Below are 24,657 nucleotides of genomic sequence, written 5' to 3'. Positions count from 1 at the left end.
AGGTGAGAAATGATATGTGAACAGCAGACAGAGATACAAAGACAGGATGAGCTATCCACTCCTGCTCCCATTTCAAACTCGTGAGATGAAGTTTTACAATGCACAAGACAGTGGAATGGTGAGTATAAAGTAAAGGCTATTAGATCTGTATGATATGCAACAACATAATGTGCCTGTGGACATCTTTGTTATACTGTACTGTTAGAACTCATACATCATGCAAACTTCCTCAAAGCTTTGTAGCAGCCTGCTGGCAGGGAGCTGACTACAAAGACCAATCAAAACAGATGCTGGCCAAGGTTTTGTTGTTTAGAGTAAACAATTGTCAACATAGAAAATGTTCAAGATGATAAATTAGATAGAAAAAGTGTTTTTTCCATGTCTGTGGATGTAAGGAGTGACACAGATTCCCACTTCAAACATTTTGCACAGACTGGTTATGGCAACATCTGGGCAATGAGACGCTTCCATTTATATCATATATGTGCAATTATAGATATCATATATTGTTGATGATATTGCAAGTCAAAGTGGTATCAGTTGAATATTCTTACTCCAATCATCAAGATAAGAGAAAATATTTGACTTTTAATGGATACTTGTCAACCATGTTGATGGCATGACAACTGTAAATGCCACATTTTAAAGTCTGCTAAGCATAACAGCGAGAAATTCTCTCTAATAAATCTTATAACTGTGCTTTTCATTGATTTGAAGAATTATATATATATATATTTATATATACAGTGCTTAACAAATTTATTAGATCACCTGTCATATTTGTCTCAGAGACCATCCAGCATCATGAAGTGCTTTAATGCGGACTCTTTCATTTTCAGTGAGCTCTCCATGTTTTAACAGTTTGAACAGGAATGAGGAATTTCAAACTGAATTCACCTTTTTATACCCAAATTTAAGCCAGCTCACTGGGCTTCTCTGAGAAGTCAGAAATTAATCAAGCATAACATTTAACCAATAAAACTTTTTTTTCTGTTCAGGAATGCAAGTAAATAACTATAATTTGACATATTAATCAAGAAATATTAATGTGCTTTATTATTTTTGTCAGTTTTTTTGTAAATCAGTTAATTTGAAAATTAATGGATAACAACAACAATTATATTTTAGCATTAAAAATATCATTTGGGTTAAAGAGCTTCTACATAATTGGTGTTTTAACCATTGCAGAGACATAAAAAATGATTTTGGTAATTACCAATGCCGTTAATTTAGGGCAGCTGTGACATAAACCTTACTGTGGGTGGTGGTCTAATAAATTTGTTAAGCACTGTGTATATAAAAGAACCTAATGCTGTTTGAGAAACGTCACGGTTCTATTTCTAATCAAGTTCTGATTAAAATGATTCAGAAAGGCGTCAAAATAATCATGGTTTGTAAAAGTCTGACTTTATTTCAGGCTGGGCTGTGATCTCACAACAAAGACGTTATATTTCACTACATGAAATCATTTGTTAGTTTAGTGACTGAAACCTGACAGGTGAAACACGAAGCATAAGAGTAGACACAGCTCCCTGAAGCTGTTATTGTAGCACTCGAGAGCTCTGGGAAAACTAGTCGAGGGTGGAAAGCACTGAAGTAATCCAGTGCTTCTTTTTTTTTTCTTTTTTTTTTTTACCCGTGAAGAAGTGTTGACACTGCTGTGATGCTTCAGGTACTTGTTTGCTTTATTTTATGTAACCAACTGAGTATCGCTGTTCCCTATACTGCAGGATATAACTCATAGAAAATTTAACAAACAGCATCCTGTAACCTTAATATGTCTACAATAGCAGCCTGATAATGCAGAGTGCTGCTTTTTCATGTGACAGTACCTTGCAACCTCTATAAACTTAGCACAAAGAATAAGGATATTTGTGTTAGATTATTTCTTCGCTGTAACAAGATATTGACCCACACCATCACCCTGCCTCCACCAAAATATGTTACTCTATTGATACAGAAATCAGCATAGCATTCTTTGATCCTATGATCAAACTGCTGTAGGCAAAATCTGAACATAACATTCCTCCTCATGTTCAGGTTCCAGTGCATGTGTTGCAGACACCAGTAGTATTGGGCCTGAAAGTAAAGGACAATTTCTTCCTGGCAGCCCTATGAGACTTGAGATTGGCTGCATACAGTCTGTTCTGGATTGTCTGGGCAGAGAACCGTCAGCCATATCGCCCTGCAAATCTCAACTCTTGAAACGGTCTTGGGATGCCCACTTTACGGCCTGTCTCTAAAATCCCCGTTATATGGAACTTGACCTTCAGATTGGAGATGTTACTAGGGCTCACTTCAAATAATAATGCAGCTTGGTTTTGGGAAACACCTGCTTGAAGTTGCCTTATCGCATGGGCCCTATCTGGATCAGTCAAATGTGGCAGGCTGATTCTTGGAGCAGACACTTTGACATGGCCCATGCCCACAGGTGCTGATACTCAGGTGCCAATCAGGATTGGACCTGATTGTCAGCACCTAGGGGTACCAGAAGCTCAAAACAAGAGTCAGTAGCAACAGCATTGGCAGAGATGTTTAATGGGTGCAACCTACATACTAAGCTCTGCTGCTCATCCCACAAATGCATGTTCCTTACAAATGTGGCACCATTTAAAGGGGAAATAAACAGGCTTTCCAACTGTATAAGACTTATTGCCAAGAAGTATTGATACAATAAAGAAATAATCTACCTAACTCAAATTTCCTTACTCTTTGTGCTAATATCATGTCTAATAGATTCCCTGAAATAAAGACCCTTCCCATAATCAATTTAGAGCTTTGTGCTATAATACAGCTGAAGATTCTTATTTTATATTCCAGTTAATAACAACACTTATAATCTTCTAAATCTTTGAAATCAGCTCTCTTTTCAAATAAAATTATTAATAAACCGTAATATTATCTATCAAGGCAATAAAGAATGCTATGAATATTTGAAAAATGCATATATGGGTGTAATATAAATAACTGATATTACTTATTTGACATTTATTTAAATAATATTACACACTTTGTGGCCAAAAGTTAAACACTTGTGGGTTGTTGTGATTGACATCTATCCTGAGCTTTTTTAATTGATTTAACGTAGATCTCCATGACAAAACAAAGACATTACAAAAGGATTTTATGCATCAGACAGATGAGACAAATAAACCTAAATAAATACAAAAAAAGCACAAACAATATTTCCAATAGAAAAGTGATGCAATCAAAAAGTAAGAAAAAAGACAACGAAAAAGAAAACAGACAGCCTATAAGCCTCAGTGTCAGTGCTGCAGCCCTGCACGTCACTGCAGAGCTTGTTTATAGCCGCACCTATCTGTCATCCTAGGTAAGCTTTTGCAGTGTATATTAATGTTTCAGAACTGTTTAAAAATGCACATAAAAATAGGTCCCTAAATCAAAGCCATTGCTCTCAAGGCTGCAGGTTTTAAATGATTTGTCATAATATACATGTATAATTCACGCACCATGCAATTTCTTAGTCTTTTACATATTATACAAGAGCATTAATAGTGTTTGGATTGATGTAGTAATGCCAGTGTCTGTTCAGGTAAAAGCATGGCTTGAGGAAGTGTAGGAATCCAAATAAAAATATATTTGATAATGTGATGACAGGTGATTTCTACATGGTATTTCAGACAGATTATAATGTTATGAAGTGGGTTAATCATGTTCAATGAAGCACAGAAGACAAGTTTCACATCTTTGTCAAAAAGTGACACTGTACAATAGCTTTCATGGCATTAAGTTAAAATCACATCAGGACCCCCTTTCCTGACTCCATCCCCAACTCTGCCCCCCCTTATATTTTACAGAAGTTCATTCCAAACAGGATGGTGACTCTTGAGAAGAATAAAAAGACAAAGATCACGCTTTAAAGAGGAAACTCAAAGACTAAAAGTGGATCAGGGGTAGGTCTGAAATCATTGTACAAAAGAACAAACAGCAACCCACCACAACCAAACACGTATTCTTGAAAAATCCATTGTAAATTGATTTCTTTTTACAGGTTGCACAGTTTCTTTCTGAAATACTGGGTAAGATAATCCAGTATGCCAAGGGACAGGGGACGATGGCGGAAAAAAGATGGAGGAAAAAAGGTCTTCACTCTTCCTCTGTGCATCCCAGTATCTCTACACGCAAAGTGATCCTGCCGTACCACGACCAGGGGAGGATCCGGATGAGCCGAGCGTAGATGGGTGGATCTATCACGTTCTTTCTGTGCGTGTCATTGTCAAAGTTTCCCTGGAATACCTAAAAAAAAACACAAATATAATTTATGAAGTTATCAGAAATAAAAATCTAAGAAACTAAAGGGTTATTCCTGCTGCTTTTCTTCCCTTTACTCTTCAGGCTTTTATCTTAAAGGACTCATGTCTGTGCAGAAACTGAGTGACAGGCAGACAATCAGAGTCAATTCAAACAAAGAAAATGAGAGGACACCCTCTAAAGCCACCCTGATTCTTGTTCTCTTTCTCTTTTTTCCCTTTAATTCCCTATACGTCAGCACATCAGTAGCGCTCCCCTGAGGAAAATTGTGCATTGTTAGCACAGCACAGCTGGGAGTCCCTCCTTCACAATTAGTGACAGACATCCTCTATTGTTTCTGCTGCTTATTGTGGGATGTTATTAGCATACATCTTATGCAAGGGTGATCACATTTTCAAACCTCTGAATAGAAACACTTGAACTTTTCAGCAGACCTACTTATGGGAGCTCAGAGTACAATGGGATTTTTCATCAGTTGACATCAGAAAATGTCTACATGCATTTTGAATGATCCATAAACTTCACAAAAAAGTGTTTTTCCACAGTTTAACCAATTGGTGTGAAGGAGATCAATATGACAAATAACTCAGTCCTGTGGACCTTCAAGGGTCTAGCGTCATCTAGCCAGATGAAAGGAGACAAGTCTCAAGGAATGCTTGACATAGTCATAAACGCCTACCTTAAACATTTTGACCTCATTTTCTTGCAATTCTTTTAACTCCCCAGTAAAAGAATGTCTTTTGAAACTAAGTTATATTGTGGTATAAAAGAAAAGCCCCCTTTCTCCTTCTCTGGATCTATAAAACACTGAAGCAGCCTTGTTTGCATTCTGGAAAATCACACCTAAACTGTCATTATGTAGCTATAGTACCACATCGTCCAGGGTAAGTAATGTAAATCCAGCTGCATTCAGCTAAACATGTTAGCTTGCCAAGGGAGAGATTTCAGCGTGTGCATCTCTTTTATAGCAACTCAGAAGCTGTAAGGCATCAGCAGTTCAAGATTTAACAAAGCAGCACATGCAAATAAGCTAATTGTCCTAACATGATGTGTGCTGTAATTGTTGATTATTAGAAGCTTTGTGTTGATGGGTGCTTATTAGCCAGTAGAGAGAAGTATATTAAGAGGAAATGTATCAACAGGGGCTGCTTCATCAAAGCGTATGATCATTACAATTAAACAGACATGAGTATGGCTGTGTAACTGGGATGTGATGGGAGTCACTGTTATGTGGAGAGGAGTCAGTGAGGCAAAGCCAAGCAGGTGCTAGAGACAGACGCTGACCTTTTTAAAAGTATCTTTAACTTACTCTCCCTGTAAGCAATCATAGGGACTGGTTTGGATTTAGATGGTCAAACACAGCCATGACTTTTTGTTTTATTTTGCTATATAGATAACATAAATGACTCTTCATCCTTGATTCTTGGGGTGAACACAGACACCTTCGCAACATTTGAATCTAAAAGCACAATGACGTAAAAGAAGCCACTCATACAAACTTCCTAGGGCCTATATGATAACTGAGATCAACATCAGGCATTGGTTCATTCACACAGATGGACAACTGTAATACTGCCTGGTAACAGGAATCTCTTCATTGTTAAGTGAGCAAAAAAAAAAAAACAAAAAACAAAAAACAAAAAAAACCCATACATTTAATGCAGAAAGACTTCCCAAGCTTCGGGCTACTTGTAGAACAATGAGAGCTTGCCATCTTGGATGCATATTTAAAAATGTAAACGCAATTGACTGAATGAAACATTTAATAAAGTTTTCCATAAACCAGAGCCGTCTTTTAGACCTGTAATTCACACAAAGGGAGACGCATATACAGTATGCCTGTAGGCTACATAATTTCTAGAGTTTAATTTAATATTTACATGAATAAAAATCATTCAGCCATAAGTATTTTAAAGGGGCATACATTTATTAACACCACAGTGGAGTCATTATCATTGCATAGTGAGGCTGAAATCAACACCATCATAACATGTATCACAAGCTACCCTAAACAAAAGAGAAAAAAAAAAACCTGACACTTCATTTTAGCAAGCCCTAATACCTACACATTCAATAGAAATAAGTGGTAATTATCTAGTAATTTCTCAAGAATAAGGTGGTAATAACCTTCTGATAAGTTGGAATTTTACCAAGTAATAACTCAATAATACATTACTATTAAGGGAGTATGTACCTAAGTAGTAATGCATGAATTATGAATTATCAAGTTATTCCTTGTGATATTGTGGTAATTCTCTGGTAATTATGTGGTACTGTACCCTAACCCTAACCCCCTACCCCTTAGGCCAGGGGTGTCCCAAACCTTTTTCTCTGAAGGCCACATCCAGAAATATAAAAGGAAGTTGGAGCCACTTTAATATCCACGAGGCAAGGTTTATGTAAGTTTGTCTGAAAGTTTGATTGACATTGATTAAGTCAGGAGCAGAATAAAGCAGGAACTGGGGTGGAGGAAGGTTGCAAGAGCAGCTTGCAGAGAGAGTGTCAGAAAGCAGCCAGGCAGGAGCAGTTTGAATATGGCAGCACGAGAGTGAATGGCTTCAGCTGATGTGGGCTCACATTAGATCAGCTGATTGGGGCAGAACTTTACTCTGTAGCCTGCCTAAACTGACGCTAAAAGCTCAATTTAATGGCTGACAAGGTAAATAGATGATCAATTTCAGGTTTTTTGGGGATGCTAATCCGATATTAGGGGGCCCTGTTTGGCCCTAGCTGCCACTGGCTCCACCCCTGGAATATTATTGGTTTTGCTATTTTTTGCAGAAACTCATCAGGGAGTTAGAAAACAAGATGTTATTATTTTGGTTGCCAATATATTTACCATGTACAGTTCTGCCTCAGTTTAGTACAAAAAAAAAAAAAAAAAAAAAAAATCAATAAATTCTTGTTGCCAAAATGTTTGTTTACAGAATTTGCATGGTAGCACCACCTTGTGCTGGATCTATGAAATGCAGTCAAACACAAGCTCCATGTCCAAATGTGGGCCATATTTGTTTTTATTGCTAGAATTTTCTGCGGGCCAATTAAAATTAGACTGCCGTCCGCATTTGGCCCCCAGGCCATAGTTTGGACACCCCTGCCTTAACCTAACAGCTAACCCTAACATTACTCTAAACCTAACCCTTATAATTACTTGAAAATTATTCAGAAATGACTCACTTAAATTTAGTGGGCCAAAATGATGAAGTTACCTGGCAATTATCAAGCAGCTTACATAAAAATTTCTCATCTTATTTCTAATAAATTAATTGGTAAAATGCCACCTAATTACTAGAGAATTGCTACAATATAATGAGGAGTTACTTGGTAATCAATACAGTATTATTAAGTAAACATTTCCTTTATAGTACTTATTAATGAGTTAATGCTTGGTGAAATACCAACTTATTACAAGGTATTTACCTAATGGCTGGCATCAGGCCAAACCCTGTAACTGTTTGTAATTATGATTGTAATTTTTTCTCAATAAATCTGCTATTGGCCACCCTTTACATCTCTCAGTGGGTTTTTAGAAATTTTAACTGAACAAACAGTGTCAAAAATATGTAAACTATGGGAGCGCAGATGGTTGAGTGGTGTAAGGAGCTACCCATGTACGCGGGCGGCCCAGGTTCGAATCCGGCCTGTGGCCCTTTACCGCATGTCTCTCCCCACTCTCTTCCCTGTTTCTGATTCTATCCACTGTCCTTCCTCTATAAAATAAAGGCATGAAAAGGACCAAAAATAAATCTTAAAAAAAACAAAACAAAACAAAACAAAAAAACAACGTAAACTATGACTGTGTATTAAATCATTTAAACAAAACAGCCTTTTTTAATTCCCTGGAAAGTGGAGATTTTGTAGATATGAGGTTTTGGCCTTATGGTAGCAAAATATCATTTTGGTACGACTAAGTATAAAATAGTAAAACAAAAAGAAAGTAAGAAGAAAATCAACATATCAAAAAGAGATTAACTTTAAGCATTTTTTTAAAGTCCTTGACCATTTCTTTGAGAGAAATCCACAATCCATCACTTTATTTTGATATGATTGCTTCAAAAGAAAATATTTCACATTTTAGTCTGTCATTACATGCCACTCTATCGCCTTGGCCTTCTTTTTTCAAGAACAAATCTTTTAAAAAGCATGCTCTTTGGTGTAAAAAGATGTTTCCACTATGGAATTGGTATAAAAATTGTAATTATTCACAAATAAAAAGGGCAGATTCAAAGTGCAGGTTCAAGGCATAATGTTTACATCCTTGTGACATTTTGTGCTTGAATGTCTCACAGGTCTGATGGGGGGATGCAGTGATCTCCCCCTCTATTCCAGCTTTGGAGGGAGTAACAGAGGTATTACAGAAGGGATACTGGATCAGCAGAGCCAGCAGGAGAGTGCAGCGATAACCAGTGTGAATAAACAGGAGGAAACAACAAATACCACGGTGTCATGGAATTAATATGAATGTGTTAACGGGTGATGACAGTTGAGCTTTGTCAAGGCACTGTTGCAGAAATGCACTGTACAAAACAACTCCATTTATATACTTTATACTGTGTATTTATATCAAATGTTTTAGCATCACAGCTTAATGCCTATTTCTGTCAAAGTCTCTGTAAAGCAGCTGTTATCAACCACCCAAAACTTCTCCAAGTATATAAAATCAAGTTTCAAAATCATGAAAAATAAGGCTGAGTTGTCCAGTAGCTCACTCTATTTCCTGATGTTGCTCTTCAAATAAAAATGCTCCATGGTAGTGAGTTGCAGAGATTTTTATTGTTATGAACATTGCAGAAATAGAATGTGTCTACTGTTAGACACTTATCTAAACCTTGATGTAGTGATGCTAGCAGAGAGCAGGGAGTAGCTGCTGTTTTGAGAGAGACAAAGCCTCAGCCTGCTTCAGGAAAGTGAGATATCACTTAAAGTACATTTCCAGCAGGTAGTAATGTTTGTTCCTGCTGTGCTGAGCTAAAGTGACACTGAGACAACCACTCTAGCATATAGCCTACACCCCTGTTCTCAAAGCGCAGCTGCTTGTCCTTGTTTCTGTAGTTAAATCTACATAGTTTTTGTCACCAGTCACTCAGTTACTTTTAATAATCTGTCAGCTAGTGTGGGCAAATGCACACACAAATTAACATTTGGCTGGTGGGTTTCCAATGGAGGCATGGTTTGCCAGCTAAACAGCAGCATGTGTAAAGATAAAGAGCTCAGTGATTTTATGTTGCTGTAGTGTTAAGAAGGCATCATTAAGCTAGCCCTGACAGTGGGGACAAATTTTCAGACTAAATCCAAAATTCAGGCCCACATAATCTCATCTTTTTACATGTTTCCAGCAACTTTTTTCCTATCAGATATAGTGTGCTCAGATATTATTTTCTGATTTACAGGGACTTTAAGACACTTTCATAACTCAGTCTTCTTTGCTGTGAACCCTACATCAAGTAAGGTGAGGATGAATTACTGTTTAATATCTCCTGAAGCTGTATTATTAAACATATGGCTCACTAATGTGACGATCCAGAAGCAGCTGGCCATATAATATGCAATTGTCCCCACTCAACATGCAATAATGTGACAGGATATCAAACGTCTGCGTGGTCTTCCTTGAATGTGTGATTCTGTGTGTGTGTTTCCAATAAAAAAACAGCCTTCGAGGAATTGTTTAGTCTGTCACTGTCAGAGCTTTCTTGTGTTGCTGCTAGCGCCAGCTAAAGCTGAAATCATGTGACAGGTGTACACTTTCATTACTTTCCTTCCTCCACATGTCTAAAACAAACGAGTGCAGGCCACCTTTTCATACTCCGTTCTTTTTCATCATTTCTCTCCTGCAGTGAAACCTGTTCCTGGCCCTGTTTTTCAAAGCTTAGACTGTAGTCAGACATCATGGCTTGCATCTGCAGACAAGCAAACAGCACAAAATCAAATGGCATTCTGCCCTATGACATTTCTCCCTCTGTCTCTGTACATCTGAGAGGCAAAGAACAGAAGAGAAAATGCTCATAATATTTAAGGTTATCAAATCCTACTATTAATGGTTGAATATAAGAATTATTTTCTACCAAAGACAAAGTAACAGACCTTTTATCATAAATGTTTTTCAATCACAACTAATCTCATAAATGTCGTACTTAATCTCTATAAAAAAGGTTTGTTAAAATGTCTCCCAGTTTCCTAATTTAGGACTAAAATGAGTATAAAGATATATGATCTCGACTTTTACATTCAGTACTGTATAAATTAGTAGCACAAGCCTCTTAACTTTGATATTAACCATTCATATCAACCATTTAAAGCCACATTTCTACAGCTCTCAAAATAACTTCAATATCAGAAACTCTGTTTGGCTTCAGGTTGAAAAAAGTTAAAGAGAAAACTGAATCATAACTGGAGTTATCAGGGGTGTGAATCTCTGCTTCTCAAGATGATTCACTTCAAAACTCTATTCACAGGCCATGAACTGATTCACTGCTGATTCATTAAAACACAGAATGATTCAGTTGGATTGGATTGAATCCAGTGCAAATTGATGATGGAATCCCATTAACTTTTTTTTGTTTTATAAAACTGAGAGAAAAAAAGTGGAAAACAAGATCATAACAAAATAGTTTAAGAATCTTCATCACAACTGCCCAGGTGTCTCACATAGACATGTAGTTAGGGGGTAAAATTAGATGTGTTTTTACTGGAACATCAATATTTACCCTTCTGTATTTCTCACTTCATTAACTTTAGGAAATCCTGTTTATGATTAAGATAATTCCCCCAGGAAGCACAACTTAAAGACAGTTTCAACAATTAAAGGAGATTTGGAAAAATGCAGAATTGTTCTTAAATTAATATCCAGGTCAGTGAAAAGCTGTTTGATCTGTTTGTATTGATTATGTCATGAATCACTCTAAACAAGTCCTTAGTCTTTCACTCCCAGGAATGAAACAGGTTGTCTATGATGTGATCATCACTGAGTTGTAAGTAGTGCTGGGTAGCGTCACTTTCAAAACTAACTTGTTAGATTACAGCATTACATACTAAGAAGATAAACTTATTATGTTAGAGCACCACCTGCTGATAAAACTAACGCTTTAGAGTAGTTTTGTGTTAACAAATATTAAAATCCTTTAACAAGCTGTTCCACTTGACAGATGTAAAAACAACATAGAGCAGGGGCCTCAAACTCATTTAGGGTAGGGGGCCGGAGCTGCTCCAAGAGATGTCCTGTGGGCCAGATATTCTTTAGCAATATCAATACGACGAACGACTGATATATAGACTGCTGTAATGTTTGTAAAGAGAAATGATCCAATATTAGATGCAGATACCATTTAATGAGTGCTGCATGTTTGCACACAAAAGGGTTAATCAGCTACTTTAGAAAGAGGACAGGCAAAAATATACTACCCTTGTAACATATGACAATTATTACAGATTTTAACGTTTTTAGAATCCACTGATCATTAATTCACAAGACTGGATTTTTCATTAAATATACATTCGACATGACTGTTTATGGCTTTAAAACAGCAACCTGTTCACAAAACCTGATATGAGCCTTATTTCACCTGACCTGGGATCAGTGCACAGAGTCAAGAGAGAAGAATGAGAGAGAGAGGGAGAGAGTGAGAGAGAGAGAGCAAGAGAGTCATGATCTTGCAGAGATTCATTGCACTACTGCTCTATTACTGTTTGTAGCACTGCAAACTCTCACCTGCTAAGTGAAAACTTCACTTTAAACACTTGTATAAGCCCTACAGTCGTTCTTCTTCATGTCCATTCTACATGAATCCCCCCTGTGCGTATTTTAGTGCTGCATCAAGACTAAACATGCTGACCTCTCATGTCTTAGGACAGCCTGTGTCCAGATTAGGATTGAATGTTCAATTATATAGAATTGTTTTTACTGTTATGGGAAGAATTTTTACTATTTGATGAGAGCTGGAGTTAAATATGCCACAGGATTTATAAACGATGTCCCGTTTAAACGTAAGTGATCAAGACCACAATTTCACTTCTTGTTGACATAAAATTAAACCGTATGTAAATAAAGTTAGTTGAAATTGGTTTGGCATTACAGATTGTAATAATGATGGATTAAATCAGTCAGGAGATTGAACTGATTTGCTCACCAAAGCCAGATACGATATCTGCATTTGTGGCTGATAGACTATTACACAGGGAAAACATTTGTCATTCTGAGTGCAGCTGTTTTAATCCCCCTCAGGAGAACAAGTTTGGTTTGTAAGGCAAAAACCTCTGGATACCTTTATAGACTTATTTAAACTCCTATCCATACCTCTGACCCTTCCTGTCACATCAGTGAGCTGTGATCACAGGTCCTCATGTGTGCGTCGTTTAAAGAATGACTTGAGGAATAGCAGCGGAGACTCTCAGACCAGCAACCTGGTACTGCTGGCAATAAACTCAGACAGAACCCAAGCCCTGGACCAAACAAAAATCATTGTTGCCTTCGCCCTCAACCATAACAACCGGAAGATTGTTTATTATGAAGACATAAAAAGAGCATGTTTTTCAGCTGCAGTGTGTTAATTAAATGCATTTGGGGAATAAGGCACCTATTTTGAATTCTTGTTCTTATCTCTTGTTTATTCATATTATGGATATAATATTAACTGAGCCTTTTGTTGGCTTTAAAGCTGCAGTGTTGTTGATTGGCAGCAGAAACTAGTTGAATTTTGTAACTGAGGCTGTAGTGTGCGTGCCACAATTGGCCCGCGGGCTGCGAGTTTGAGATCCATGACTTAGAGCATAGCAACAGCACATCTGCCTTTGAATGTGTAGACTCTAATTTCATTGTACAGCCTAATATACAGCACATAATCTGTAACTCTCAGATTGATAACACCACTAACAGACATAAAAACCTTTATAGCTCTTTAATCTGCACACAGTCTGACAGCAAACAGGGCAGAGGCATACAAAACTACACAAATGCTGTGCGTGATAACTGTGCATAATTGTAACAGCAAGCGGATAATTCCACAGTGTAATGCCGTCCTCTGCCAAATGTAGTTAAATAAGCTAGCAACACGTGCGTAGTGACACAGCTGTGTTTATCTTCTGCCGGCACGCTGCTACATGCCAAAAGGAAAGACAGAAGGATAAGAAGTGCTGCTGCTTGGTGGAGATTCTTTTTTCCCCTTTTTATCTTTTTTTTTGGCCGCAGAAGAGAAAGGGAATTGTAGATTTTTATTTCAGCAACAGATTACTTTTATGAAAAAAGTAACTAATAATAGATAACTTGAATCGTAATCAGTTACCTTATTCATTACAACAAAAAGTAATCTGAGTACTTTAACAGATTACTTTGGAAAGCATTACTCCCCACACTCATTGTGACTGAGAAATGAAGGTCAGCGCTAGTTCATGTAGGACATGGTAGTTATATGGCCAGCTGTGATCAGCTGACGGCCAGCTGATCCTAATTATTGCCTCCCAGCTCCCACAGCCGATGTATTTAAGTATGACGTACTTCTCACTAATCTGTGCTTGCATTAATGTTGATGCATCATGCTGCAGCTGCTGGCAAAGCTTAACCTCCTCCACCCCAGCCTCCTCCTTTACAGGATAAATCTTATGCACACTCATATTCAGATTCATGCTACTATGGATTAATTATTTTTGAACTAATTTTATTGTATTCAATACACATTGTCATAAATGTGTCTATCCACATGGGGGTTTCTAGCCATACACTCCCTGGAAAATCAAAGCATGCAGCTTGGCAAACTTAAGGAGCATCTTTTGAGCAGAGCCTTCTCCACCAAGTAAAACTGTACATCCATTTTGCAATAGTATGGTTAAATGTATGACAAGAGTGTTTCTGACTGAAAAGCGTTTAATATTCGGGTTTTTTTGTGCTGCTTGTTAGTGTTAGCATCTTTGTAAATTTTTAATTGTCTCAACAGGTAAAATTTGTGTGCTACAGCTGTAATCAATCACTTTCCTTCAATGTGCTTAGACATAAATACAATTTGAAAATTTTCCCTCCTTCATGAAGTCCATGAGTTGTTTTCCTAAGGTGGAGGACTGGAACTGCTTTGGCGATGCTCCGTGTAAGACCAAGATAACGAGTCGGTACATCGACTGATTTGAGTTACATTATCCAGGGCTCCGAATACTGATGCATTCAGAGCTTTGATGGTATAGATCCAGATCAGTTCATAATACACCCCTAGAGTTTGTGTTTTTGACTTTTCTTTAATACTTAACAGAGCTACCTGTGTAAGTTCAAGCAGAAAGACGTTGATACTCATTCATTAAGCCATCACTCATTCTGTCTTCCTGCTCTGGTGATCAGCTGATTATGGGCGTTTACCCACTTAAGTACTAAACCAACCAGATACCATTACAACCTCTTCTGACCCTTTTTCAGCTAGCTGCTGCTATATTTTAAAATCCCCTCTTTCACACAGCCAGTCTTGTTTCGATGTAATTGCTGTGACCGTCTCCAACCCAATCACCTCTATTCCATCTCGTCAGTGTTAAGGCACAGCTCCTCAGAACTCTACTCCTTATTGCATCCTGCATCACTCCACCACCAACAACACCAAACTCCTACATATCCTGCTGTCGGCTTACCTACCTCTACTGAGTACATAAAGACAGCATGACTGCACATTTCATGCAAACTTCATGTTCGAGATTCTCCTGATTAAAATGTAATTATTTATGACATAGTTGATATAGAAAAGGTTTATGCCAATTGTTGCAATTCAGTCCATCGATGGCAAAATAACCATAAGCATGATTTCAAATTTGGGCCTAATTTTAGAAATATGTTTCGGTTTTATATATGCATATAGATGCCATTTGGTCAAAATGTTAAAAATGCTTCCAAACTGACCATTTAGAATATCTAATTTCATGTTAGAGTGGTGAATTAACATATTTTGTCTTCAATGTTAGAATAAAAAGTCAAACTTTTCAAATAAAAATAGGAAATGAGCTCCACAGAACTGTTTCATAGAAAAAGATCAGAAATAAAAATAGATTTAGGTACTCTTTTAAGACCTGCCAGAGAGTGCACAGATTGAACTTTTTATTAAGTTAGCAAACAGTCCTGGCCAAAATGCCCCACTGCCCAGAAAGCCTTGTTGCTTTTCACCACCGCCATAAATGATACGGTGTAAAATATGTCTGTTAAAGTGTCAATAGGGAACCTTGGAAAGCAGACATTTGAGCTCTGGATGAGTTCATATTTGTCAAACCCCCTCAGATGCTAAAAAACTTTATATGCCACTTTTATTTCATCAATTCAGCTTGTGTTAGGCTTCTGGTTTGTCAGTTCTGAAACCCTGACCAAAAAAAGAAAACCTCCCCCTGTCTCTGGACCGTTGTGTGTTGACCTATTCTATTCACTTTTTATTGTATTTCAGAACTGCAGCATTTCTCATTTAGAAGTGAGAAATGTGTCACTTCCAGGAATGTTACCACAACTGTAATGTGTCAACCAGGACACATCATTGCACAGTGTAAAGGTAGAAGAGGAAGACCACCGGAGCAGCAGCAGCTGATTGAAATATGACACCAATCTCGCCTAGACTGTCAGGGGAGCCACAGGGTGTCAGAGGCAGTCTCTAAAATAAACTGTCTACTGCAGGATGTGTGAAGATTCCCAATATGAGGACAAATACTGTGATGATGAAACAGAAACAAGAAAGCCGACAAAAAATTGAGTTTATAAAATACTTCAGGAAAAAAATAATGAATAAACTGATGTTATATTGATTCACTATCCAAAATAAGGCAAGATACACATATCTTATCTCTAACCAAACTACATAAAGACCTGTGACCATATTTGGATGTTTTCCTATAGCATTTAAGGATAAAAAATATATATATACTTTATCAAAAGTTACACACCCTTCTAACACCATGTATAAATGCTACAGGTTATTAACAGGCAATAAGAAAGGGGCCAGACTTAGGCCCTGTTTACATTTTCCACTAATAATGCATCTTGAGCATTTAGGTACTATGTGACTGTACTTTGGTACTCACTTAAAGACTCTGTAAAGTGAAAATAGATCTGTGTTTAGGTTTGTCGTATGACAGGTCACTGTGTTATGGAACCCCCAGGTCAAATGTCTCAAAAAAAAAAAAAAAAAAAAAAAATCTCTATGTTTATGAAATTAAACTTCAAAATCATGAAACATGAGGCAGTAAAATCTGCTCCAGGATGGTGTCGGCGTGTCTGTTGAATGAGATGAAGCCACACCCACTCAGGAGAAATATGATCCTCTCAAATTAAAAAAAAAAAACAAAACAAAACAAAAAACTACAATATGAATTGAGGAAAGCACTCACGCCATTAGCCTGCCTCTTTACCTTTTGTTGGCTTTAGAAGAGGAGACAAAATCCGTTTTCTGGCTAAAATCTCTGTTATGATACATAGGCTGTGGCTGACAGATTTGGCAAATTTACCTCACAATGAACAGAAAAAACAGCATTTAACTGACTGTTAACTTTCAATAAAGGCGGTGACATCAGCTAAAAACAGACTTTACTGAGAGGAACTGCTCTGTGATTTTATATTGTAGTGTTTATATTGGCTGCACCCAAATTAAACCAAGTCATCAAAGAGGTGAAAACTTTCTGTCTCAGTCCAAAATTTAGTCACACACAGATCTCGGTGTTTTCACATGTTTACAGAAACCATATTCCAACATAGCTAATGTGTTAGGACACAAAATTTTGCTTTCACTTTACCGGGTCTTTAACTGCCTTTCTGCGACTCTCTTACTGTAGATTGGTATCCCATCATGCTGTGTGCAGAGAGGCCATACAAATAAATGGGGGCAAATTAGCACAAGCCAGGAGGCTAGCAGTGTCCCTTTGGCAGCTTTTCTCCCTCATTCTGTCATAGATGTGCTTTTAAAGGAAATGGTAGAAAACTATTTAGCAAATATATTTTTTGGGAACTGGTTAAACTGAACTCAATTCAAGACATCAAGTCACTAGGGAGTCATGATGTGCCATTCGTTGGCGAGCCCACTCCAACAGTGAGCATTAGGAGCCTGCTCCCATTTGAGAGACGGTTATCTTTTGCTTCTTTTTTTTTGGTGTTGTTTTGAAGATGTAAAATGCACAATAATACTGAAGATATGATTGGTAACTGAAAGATTGGCTCTTTTACAGAGCTGAGACCAAAAATCTAGCTCTAATCTAGATCATGCCCTTTACTTCGATTATTGGAAACAATCTTAGTGCTAAGTGTGAGAAAAGTTCAAACAAGCTAAAAAAGCTTTTGAACTCTGTTTTAAATGTTCTTTGGTCCTTGAAATCCTGAAAATAAGTTGTTTATTTGCATTTGCTTGCAAATAAAACCTTACTAAAATAAAACCTGTCCTTTTTGCAGTTAAGTTTGATATATGTGAGTATTGCTCAGGCTGGGCTTTTCTAAAGAAGAACAAGTTAACCTCTAGAGGTGCCACAGTGGCATAGCTGTTGTTAAAATGTATCTGCACTTTGGCTGTATGAAGCAGAGAAACTACAGCTGCAAGACTGCAGCGACATATCAAAACACAGATATAGCACAGCATAAATGAGAGTCCCAGTCCGCCATGCTGACCTTTGCTCTGAAAAATAGAGGAAGATTCTCCGCCCCCTGACTGGTACAGCCAATTGGTTTATTTGTGCAGTCTGCCAACTACCAGCAACTGAAATAGTAAGTCTCACTTCATCGCCCCCAAGTATAATTATTTTATCCAACAATCGAGACACAAGTATATAGCACCCATTTGTCTCAGTGTGTCTGGAGGCTGACCCAGGAGCTACAACTCTGCTCCAGACTATTGATTTTCCTGCCGGTGGAGTCTTGGGTCTGCATTACCGAGGGAGGCCGTGTATGCCTCTAGAGATACAACTCCTTGTGCTCCCATTATTTAAACCTGCTGCACAGGTTAAGGCAGCAGGTCATTCGGATCTCATCTCCATCTGCCCTCATGTAGCCTTTGCTGGGACACTACGAAAACAGGAAGTTCATTGAAAGGTCAAGAGCAGCCCAACAGCTTAGAGGAAGCAGAACTACTTCTACTAAGAGAGCGTTGTTATGTTCTCTAGTGCATTCCTCTAATCCTGAAGTGCATTAAACCTCTCTGCAAACAATTTCCACACTCTAAGAAAGGAAATATGATTATTAGTCTTAAGATGCTCTCTAACATTCAGTTACCCTCTGACCTAGTGGGAATTGAAGGCTCTAATGGCTAATTAACCCCGTGTCAACCGAGTGAAACACTATTAAACATAAATCAATTACTTTAGCACTTGATTGCCACCATCAAATGAGTGTGTAAATATTGACACCCGGGATAGAGTAGTAGAGCAGGGACTAGCTAAAGTAGCGACCCAGGTGTGGAGAGGGTGCACATGTGGGAACGAGCCGAGCTGATGTGTATAATTATGGGATGTATCCCAGTTTAATTATGTTTAAACAAAGGGCTGTGTTGCTACTTGACTTGGTTACAAGAGCAGTACACAGGTATTTATGTGTGAAGGAAAGGCAAACAAGGCACTCGATGGATTTTTGCAGAGGGATACTGTTGTGTGTACCCTGCTTTGACAACATCTGTATTCTGACACAGCCTCCTCTCTCAATCTAGATCTAACTGCCTGCAGCCTCAGCCACACAGGAGCTGGAGGGGGGAGCTGAGAAGAATACTTACAAGCCTCTACCTCTGTGCCCCGACCAGACACCCAGACACATTCACGTTTGCAGCATATCCCTGCCAAGTAAAGCATTGTGGTGTGGCAGGAGGAGCCTCGGGACTCCAGCAGCCAAATGTGTCCTCTAGCATTAATGGCTGCTTCAGCAGACTGAAGGGGGAAAACACCTTGAAGAATCATACATCTGAACGGCCCCTTGGCTCCGTCAGGGGACAAACTGATTGACATTCTCTGAAGCCTCGCTAAACACGCCTGCCCTCTAATATTGAGCACACACTGGCTGCCTATTCTTGCTTTGCTCTGAATAATGCAGCAATAACAACAAAGAGAAAGGCTACAGTCCTTATAGAAATGTTCGGTCTCCACTTTAAGAAGACTTTTAAATCCATGAGTAGCTCAACAAAAGTGCTTCCTTTCGCCAAGTCTTTTCTAAATAAATTAGATTTAAAAATAAAACATCTATACCCGAGATGTCACAAGTACTTTTCTCCCAATCTCCATCTCTCTCTGCTATCTCCGATCGTGCCAGTCCTTCAGAGTCCTCCAGTACTGAGTTTGCTTGAGTGAGAATCAAGCTGAGCACGCAGTGGCCCATATCCAAAGATCATCATGGGTGTGGAAATTATGAACTCTGCAAGCAAGGGCTCTGAACGGCAGGAATGGAAAAATATCTCTGAGCCTGGCAGTGATTCAGTAACAAGTATAAGAACATAAATGATATCAGGCTACAGAGAGCTGTTATTTGCCCTAACAAGGTGCTGTCATATTCTAGTACTAGGTCAACCACACTAAAGGAGAACATAAAAAGAAGCTCTGCTTAAAGAAATGAAGATCAATTTAAAATAGCAGTTCAGTTCTGGTTTAACCTCGATGGACTGTTCAGAATTAGTTTTTCCATGAGAAAGCCAGACATCTGTGTTATGTGTATATGTAACTGTGGAATCAATGACGGTATGGTGGTAAATATCAGACTTGTGGCCTTTAATGTGCATATTTCTTAGCAAAATGGCCAATATGTGCAGAAGATAACACATAGTTACTTTCAACTGATTTTCCTTCAGTTTTAATCAAATACAGCAGCCAAATGAAGAGTCATTATTACTCAACTTATGGTATGCATATGAATACAGAGGGAGTCTCTGCCTGTACTCTGTGTTAATTCTCTATTTCTGTTTTCTTAAAGCTTACGGGTACAGATGAAACCTTGCAGTACAAGTGAAAATTGTATCCAGCAAACGTGCTAGCTTGGATAATTCCAGACTCAATCTGGTCCTGATCTGGTTCTTTCTGTTTCATGAGCCTGGAAGACACCACTTTACCTCCTTCACAAAGGCTTTCCTAGCATGCTCAGCCCCTTGGGCCTTCAGTGGCATGGCTAAGACTTTAGCTCTTTTTTGTACTCAAGTGGCTGGTGGTCTTGTTTTGAATTATTTTCTGGGGGAGAGGGTAAGTGTTCTAGGGTGGAGCTCCCTCATGTGGCTATAATGTTTACAGCAAAATTAAATGTCCCATTAGCACAGCAATTCTGAAAACTCAGTTGGCGAGTCCAAAATAGGAATGAGCAATCAAACTGTGGTTCCCAACCCAGACTTGGGAATGAATGAATTAGATGATTGGCTTCCAACCTGGAGTTCCAAGCCCTGTGAGACTGTGAGAGTGAGATTATAATTTACAGATTAATCAAAAAAAAAAAAAAAAAAAAAAAAAAAAAACCAACAAGTGTTTGTAGGTGTATTCTTATGGGATTGTAACAATTCAAATATATATCAATATATTAGTGCTGTTACGCGCTTAAAAAAACTAATCAAGTTATTCACATCCCTACGCTGTGATTAATCATGATTAATCACAGCATTTTTTATAGTTTAAGTATATTTTTATGCTTTTAGATATTTTAAGATTGTTATTGTCAAGTGTTTAATTTTAATTTTTTTAATTCTATGTACAGCACATTGAAAGTGCTGATCTGAGTCCTTCACGATACCAATATAGATACTTCTATAGTTTGGTGGAAAGACAAAATAAGGGCAGATATTTGAACTACTCTTAGCTGAGTAGTGTTTGAGTTAAAAACTACGATTCAGTCTCTAACATCTATTGTATAACCCTCAAATATAAACACATATTTACAACTGTATTTATTGACATTTCTCATCAAAAACTAAATTTTCCTATTTTTCTGTGACATTTGAACATATCATAACATATAAAATACAGTCGTCTAATTTACCAAGGTTACCTGAACACATCATATTTCCCCTGTCAGCTCGTAAAGTCGCTAATTAACTTCAATTTGGCCAATTCCACCATGGATTTCTCCACTGGATTAATATTTCTAACAAACAGCACTTTTCAGCATTTATCTGAGCAGCTGAAGAAGAAACCTGTCCTGAAGCAGCTGAATAGAGTGGTATGAGCATGGCTTGATCTGGTGTTGTTGTTAGCATCTTTGCTTACATTAGCAAAGATGTGCTTTGGTCAAAGATTGAACTTAAGACTCGTTGTGCTTTGGTGTAAAGACAGTTAACCACTGCAGCTTGTACCCACAATTTTGTTTTTATCTTAACTTATATTTGCCAGCTTTTTAAAAAGAAAATTGCTATTAAACAGACCTGGGTTTGTCTTTTCACTCATCACTGCTGGTTGTGTCTGACCCACCTCTCACCTCTTCACCCCAAGGCATGTAAACATCCGTGCTGGAGGACTACAGGAGCAAGCTGTGGTCAAACTTAGTCATATGATTAAACTGCATTATTATTTTTTTAATGAGTTAAGGTTTCAAGATTTATCACAAGCGTTAACATATGTATATACAGTGCTTAACAAATTTATTAGACCACCACCCAAAGTAAGGTTTATGCCACAGCTGCCCTAAATTAACAGCACTGGTAAAAACTGGTAAAACCAAAATCATTTTTTATGTTTCTGCAATGGTTAATACACCAATATGTAGAAATTACAATTATTATTGTTATCCATGAATTTTCAAATTAACTGATTTACGAAAAAATAAATAAATAAAAAAACAGTAAAGCACAGTAATATCTACTGATTAATATGTCAAATTATAGTTATTTACTTGCATTCCTGAAGAGAAAAAATAGTTTTGGTGGTTTAAAGTTATGCTTGATTAATTTCTGACTTGTCAGAGAGGCCCAGTGAGCCGGCTCAAATTTGGATATAAAAAGGTGAATTCAGTTTGAAATCCCTCATTCCTGTTCAAAATGGTAAAACGTGGAGAGCTCACTGAAAATGAAAGAGTCCGCATTAATGCACTTCATGATGTTGGATGGTCTCTGAGACAGGTGGTCTAATAAATTTGTTAAGCACTGTATGTATATAAAATTTTTGACAGCAGTACCTATTTTGGGGACTTTAAAGGTCTTAACTTAGACTGGATAGTGGATAGAGTTGTAAACTGTGGAGAAAAAGAGTGGGGAATGACATGTGGGAAAGAAGCCATGGGCTGGATTTGAACCCACACTGTAAAAAAAATTCCGTTAAATTTACGGTAAAACGCTGGCAGCTGTGGTTACCAGAGATTTACTGTAAAAATTACGGTGAGAATGTATGAGAAAAAACGGTGTTTTCATTCTACAACTGTAAATATTACAGTTCAAACCTGTTTTTTTTTAACTGTAAATTTCTGTTAAAAAAATACAATATTGTAACCATTTATACAAGGATTTGCTGTAAAAATAACAGTTATACTGTAACCATATTTACGGTAATTTGCTGTACAACTTACTGTAATTTGATGTAGAAGTTACAGCTCTATTACAACATTTTCTACAGGGATTGGCTGTAAAAATAACGATAATGAAACAAACCTGTTTACGGTAAATTACTGTAAAAACACCAGAAATCCTGTAAACCTAAATACAATCTATCTCAGTAATAAAAACAGTAGACCCGTATAATGTTAAACGGTATTTTATTATAACTACTTAAATTTTACAGTAAATTACTGGCAGCTGTGGTTACCAGAAATTTACCGTAAAAAATACAGTACAAAACATGAGAAATTACAGCTGATATTTGCAGATTTTACGGTAGTCGCAAAATACTGCCCAACTTTAAATTTTACAGTAAATTACTGGCAGCTGTGGTTACCAGAAATTTACTGTAAAAAATACAGGACAAAACATGTGAAATTTCAGTTAATTTGCTAGATTTTTGCAGTAGTGCCCTAATACTCCTACTTTTAACAAAAGATTCAAGCTCTCTGATAAACAATAAGAAACTCTGCAGTTATATGTTTGCAATAAAAAACCTTTCAACACATCTGATAACTTGTCCGTATACTCACAAAGCAGTTTAGATCTTGGAAGAAAAAGCTTGTGTCCATATGTATGACAGGTAGTCCTTGGTGTAATGCATAAAGATGAAACAAAGTCACTTGCCCCTAAATGATTCAAGAGTAATGAGTCCAGTCTTGACTGAAGAAGGCCTTCCACTTGGGAAGCTTCACATGGCCAAGAAACTTCATCTTCTTGAAGACTCGAGCACAGTTCATCAGGTGTTCTACTTTGGACTGGCTCCATCCTCTCTGCAGCAAGTACATATACAAAACAAAGTTAGAGTGATTCAGTGCTTCAGTTTAATGCCTACACAGATGTAAATTTGAGAAAACTAGGCTCTAATAAGCCATGCTTACAATCAGCACAACAGAATAAAATAAACAGTGTGTACAGTACATACAGATCATTTCTATAATAGAATATGGTGAAGAAACGCAAATGTACCCACAAGTGCCAGCTATTAAGTCAGCAATCACCTAACAACAGCCAATTACTTTTTCCGTTATTGATTATAATGAGACAGTTATGACATATTAATTGCAATTTGCTTTTCCTTTATAGTTTAGAGCTGTGGTGCCCAGGCTTGTATCCACTGAGCTCCCCCCTCCTTCACATATCCAAGAAGATCGGAACCACAAAAAAAAGTGACATAGCTATTGCTGTAAAAACTAAACATAAATTTGAATTGATTTCATTGTTTAAAGAAGTTTTAATTTTGGCAGATATTTTTAATTTTAGTCTTAGTTTTAGTCTTTAAGTGAAATGAATTTTAGTTTCAGTCACATTTTAGTCATTTCTGTCCATTTAGTTTTAGTCCTAAAAGTCCTCACATTTTAGGTTTTACTTTTAGTCCAAGCATTTATTGTCTTGCTTAAATCTGGTACCAAGTCATAGTGGAATGTTCTCTGCACCCTGCCAAACCTGGGGTCCCTGCTTTCTATAGCTGAGAGACAGAAGAGCTACAGCTGCATTGTTTTTTGACAGAATTACCCACAGTGGAGAGATATCATGGATTTTGAATGTCCAACGAAAACTACATTACATTCTAGTCAAAAACTAAACTTAGTTTTTGTCAGTTTTAGTCATCACAGATCTATTTTTGTTAGTCTAGTTTTTGTCATGGAAAACAAAGCTGTCGATGAACATTTTTAGTCATAGTTTTAGTCGACGAAATTAACACTGGTTTAAAGCTACACACAATAGCCCAAACCACAAGTGTTAGCAAAAGACCTTGGTATGAACCATTCATAAGGGTTATATTGTGATTTTAGGTAGTTGAACCACAAGATAAATATTTGCAAACTATGCTCTTTATTTATATATTTACTTGTAAGACCACCCAAATAAATATAGAATTTGCTTTTACATGTAAATATAATATATAATTTTATATATAATT

General features: G+C 37.3%; 1 protein-coding gene across 2 annotated transcripts in view; it reads right to left on the bottom strand.

Moving 5' to 3' along the window:
* Nucleotides 1-1,057: 1,057 nt before the first annotated feature.
* The window catches only part of edil3a (EGF-like repeats and discoidin I-like domains 3a), a 197,711-nt gene continuing 174,111 nt past the window's right edge, over nt 1,058-24,657 (bottom strand). For both annotated transcript variants that reach the window (XM_041788413.1, XM_041788414.1), the window contains exon 10: nt 1,058-4,257. In XM_041788413.1, the coding sequence (XP_041644347.1) occupies nt 4,108-4,257 (150 nt within the window). In that variant the 3' untranslated portion in view covers nt 1,058-4,107. The remainder of the gene's footprint in view (nt 4,258-24,657) is intronic.

Source organism: Cheilinus undulatus, linkage group 5 (assembly GCF_018320785.1).
Source record: "Cheilinus undulatus linkage group 5, ASM1832078v1, whole genome shotgun sequence".
Lineage (NCBI taxonomy): Eukaryota > Metazoa > Chordata > Actinopteri > Labriformes > Labridae > Cheilinus > Cheilinus undulatus.
This window is presented reverse-complemented; position numbering and strand designations above follow the sequence as displayed.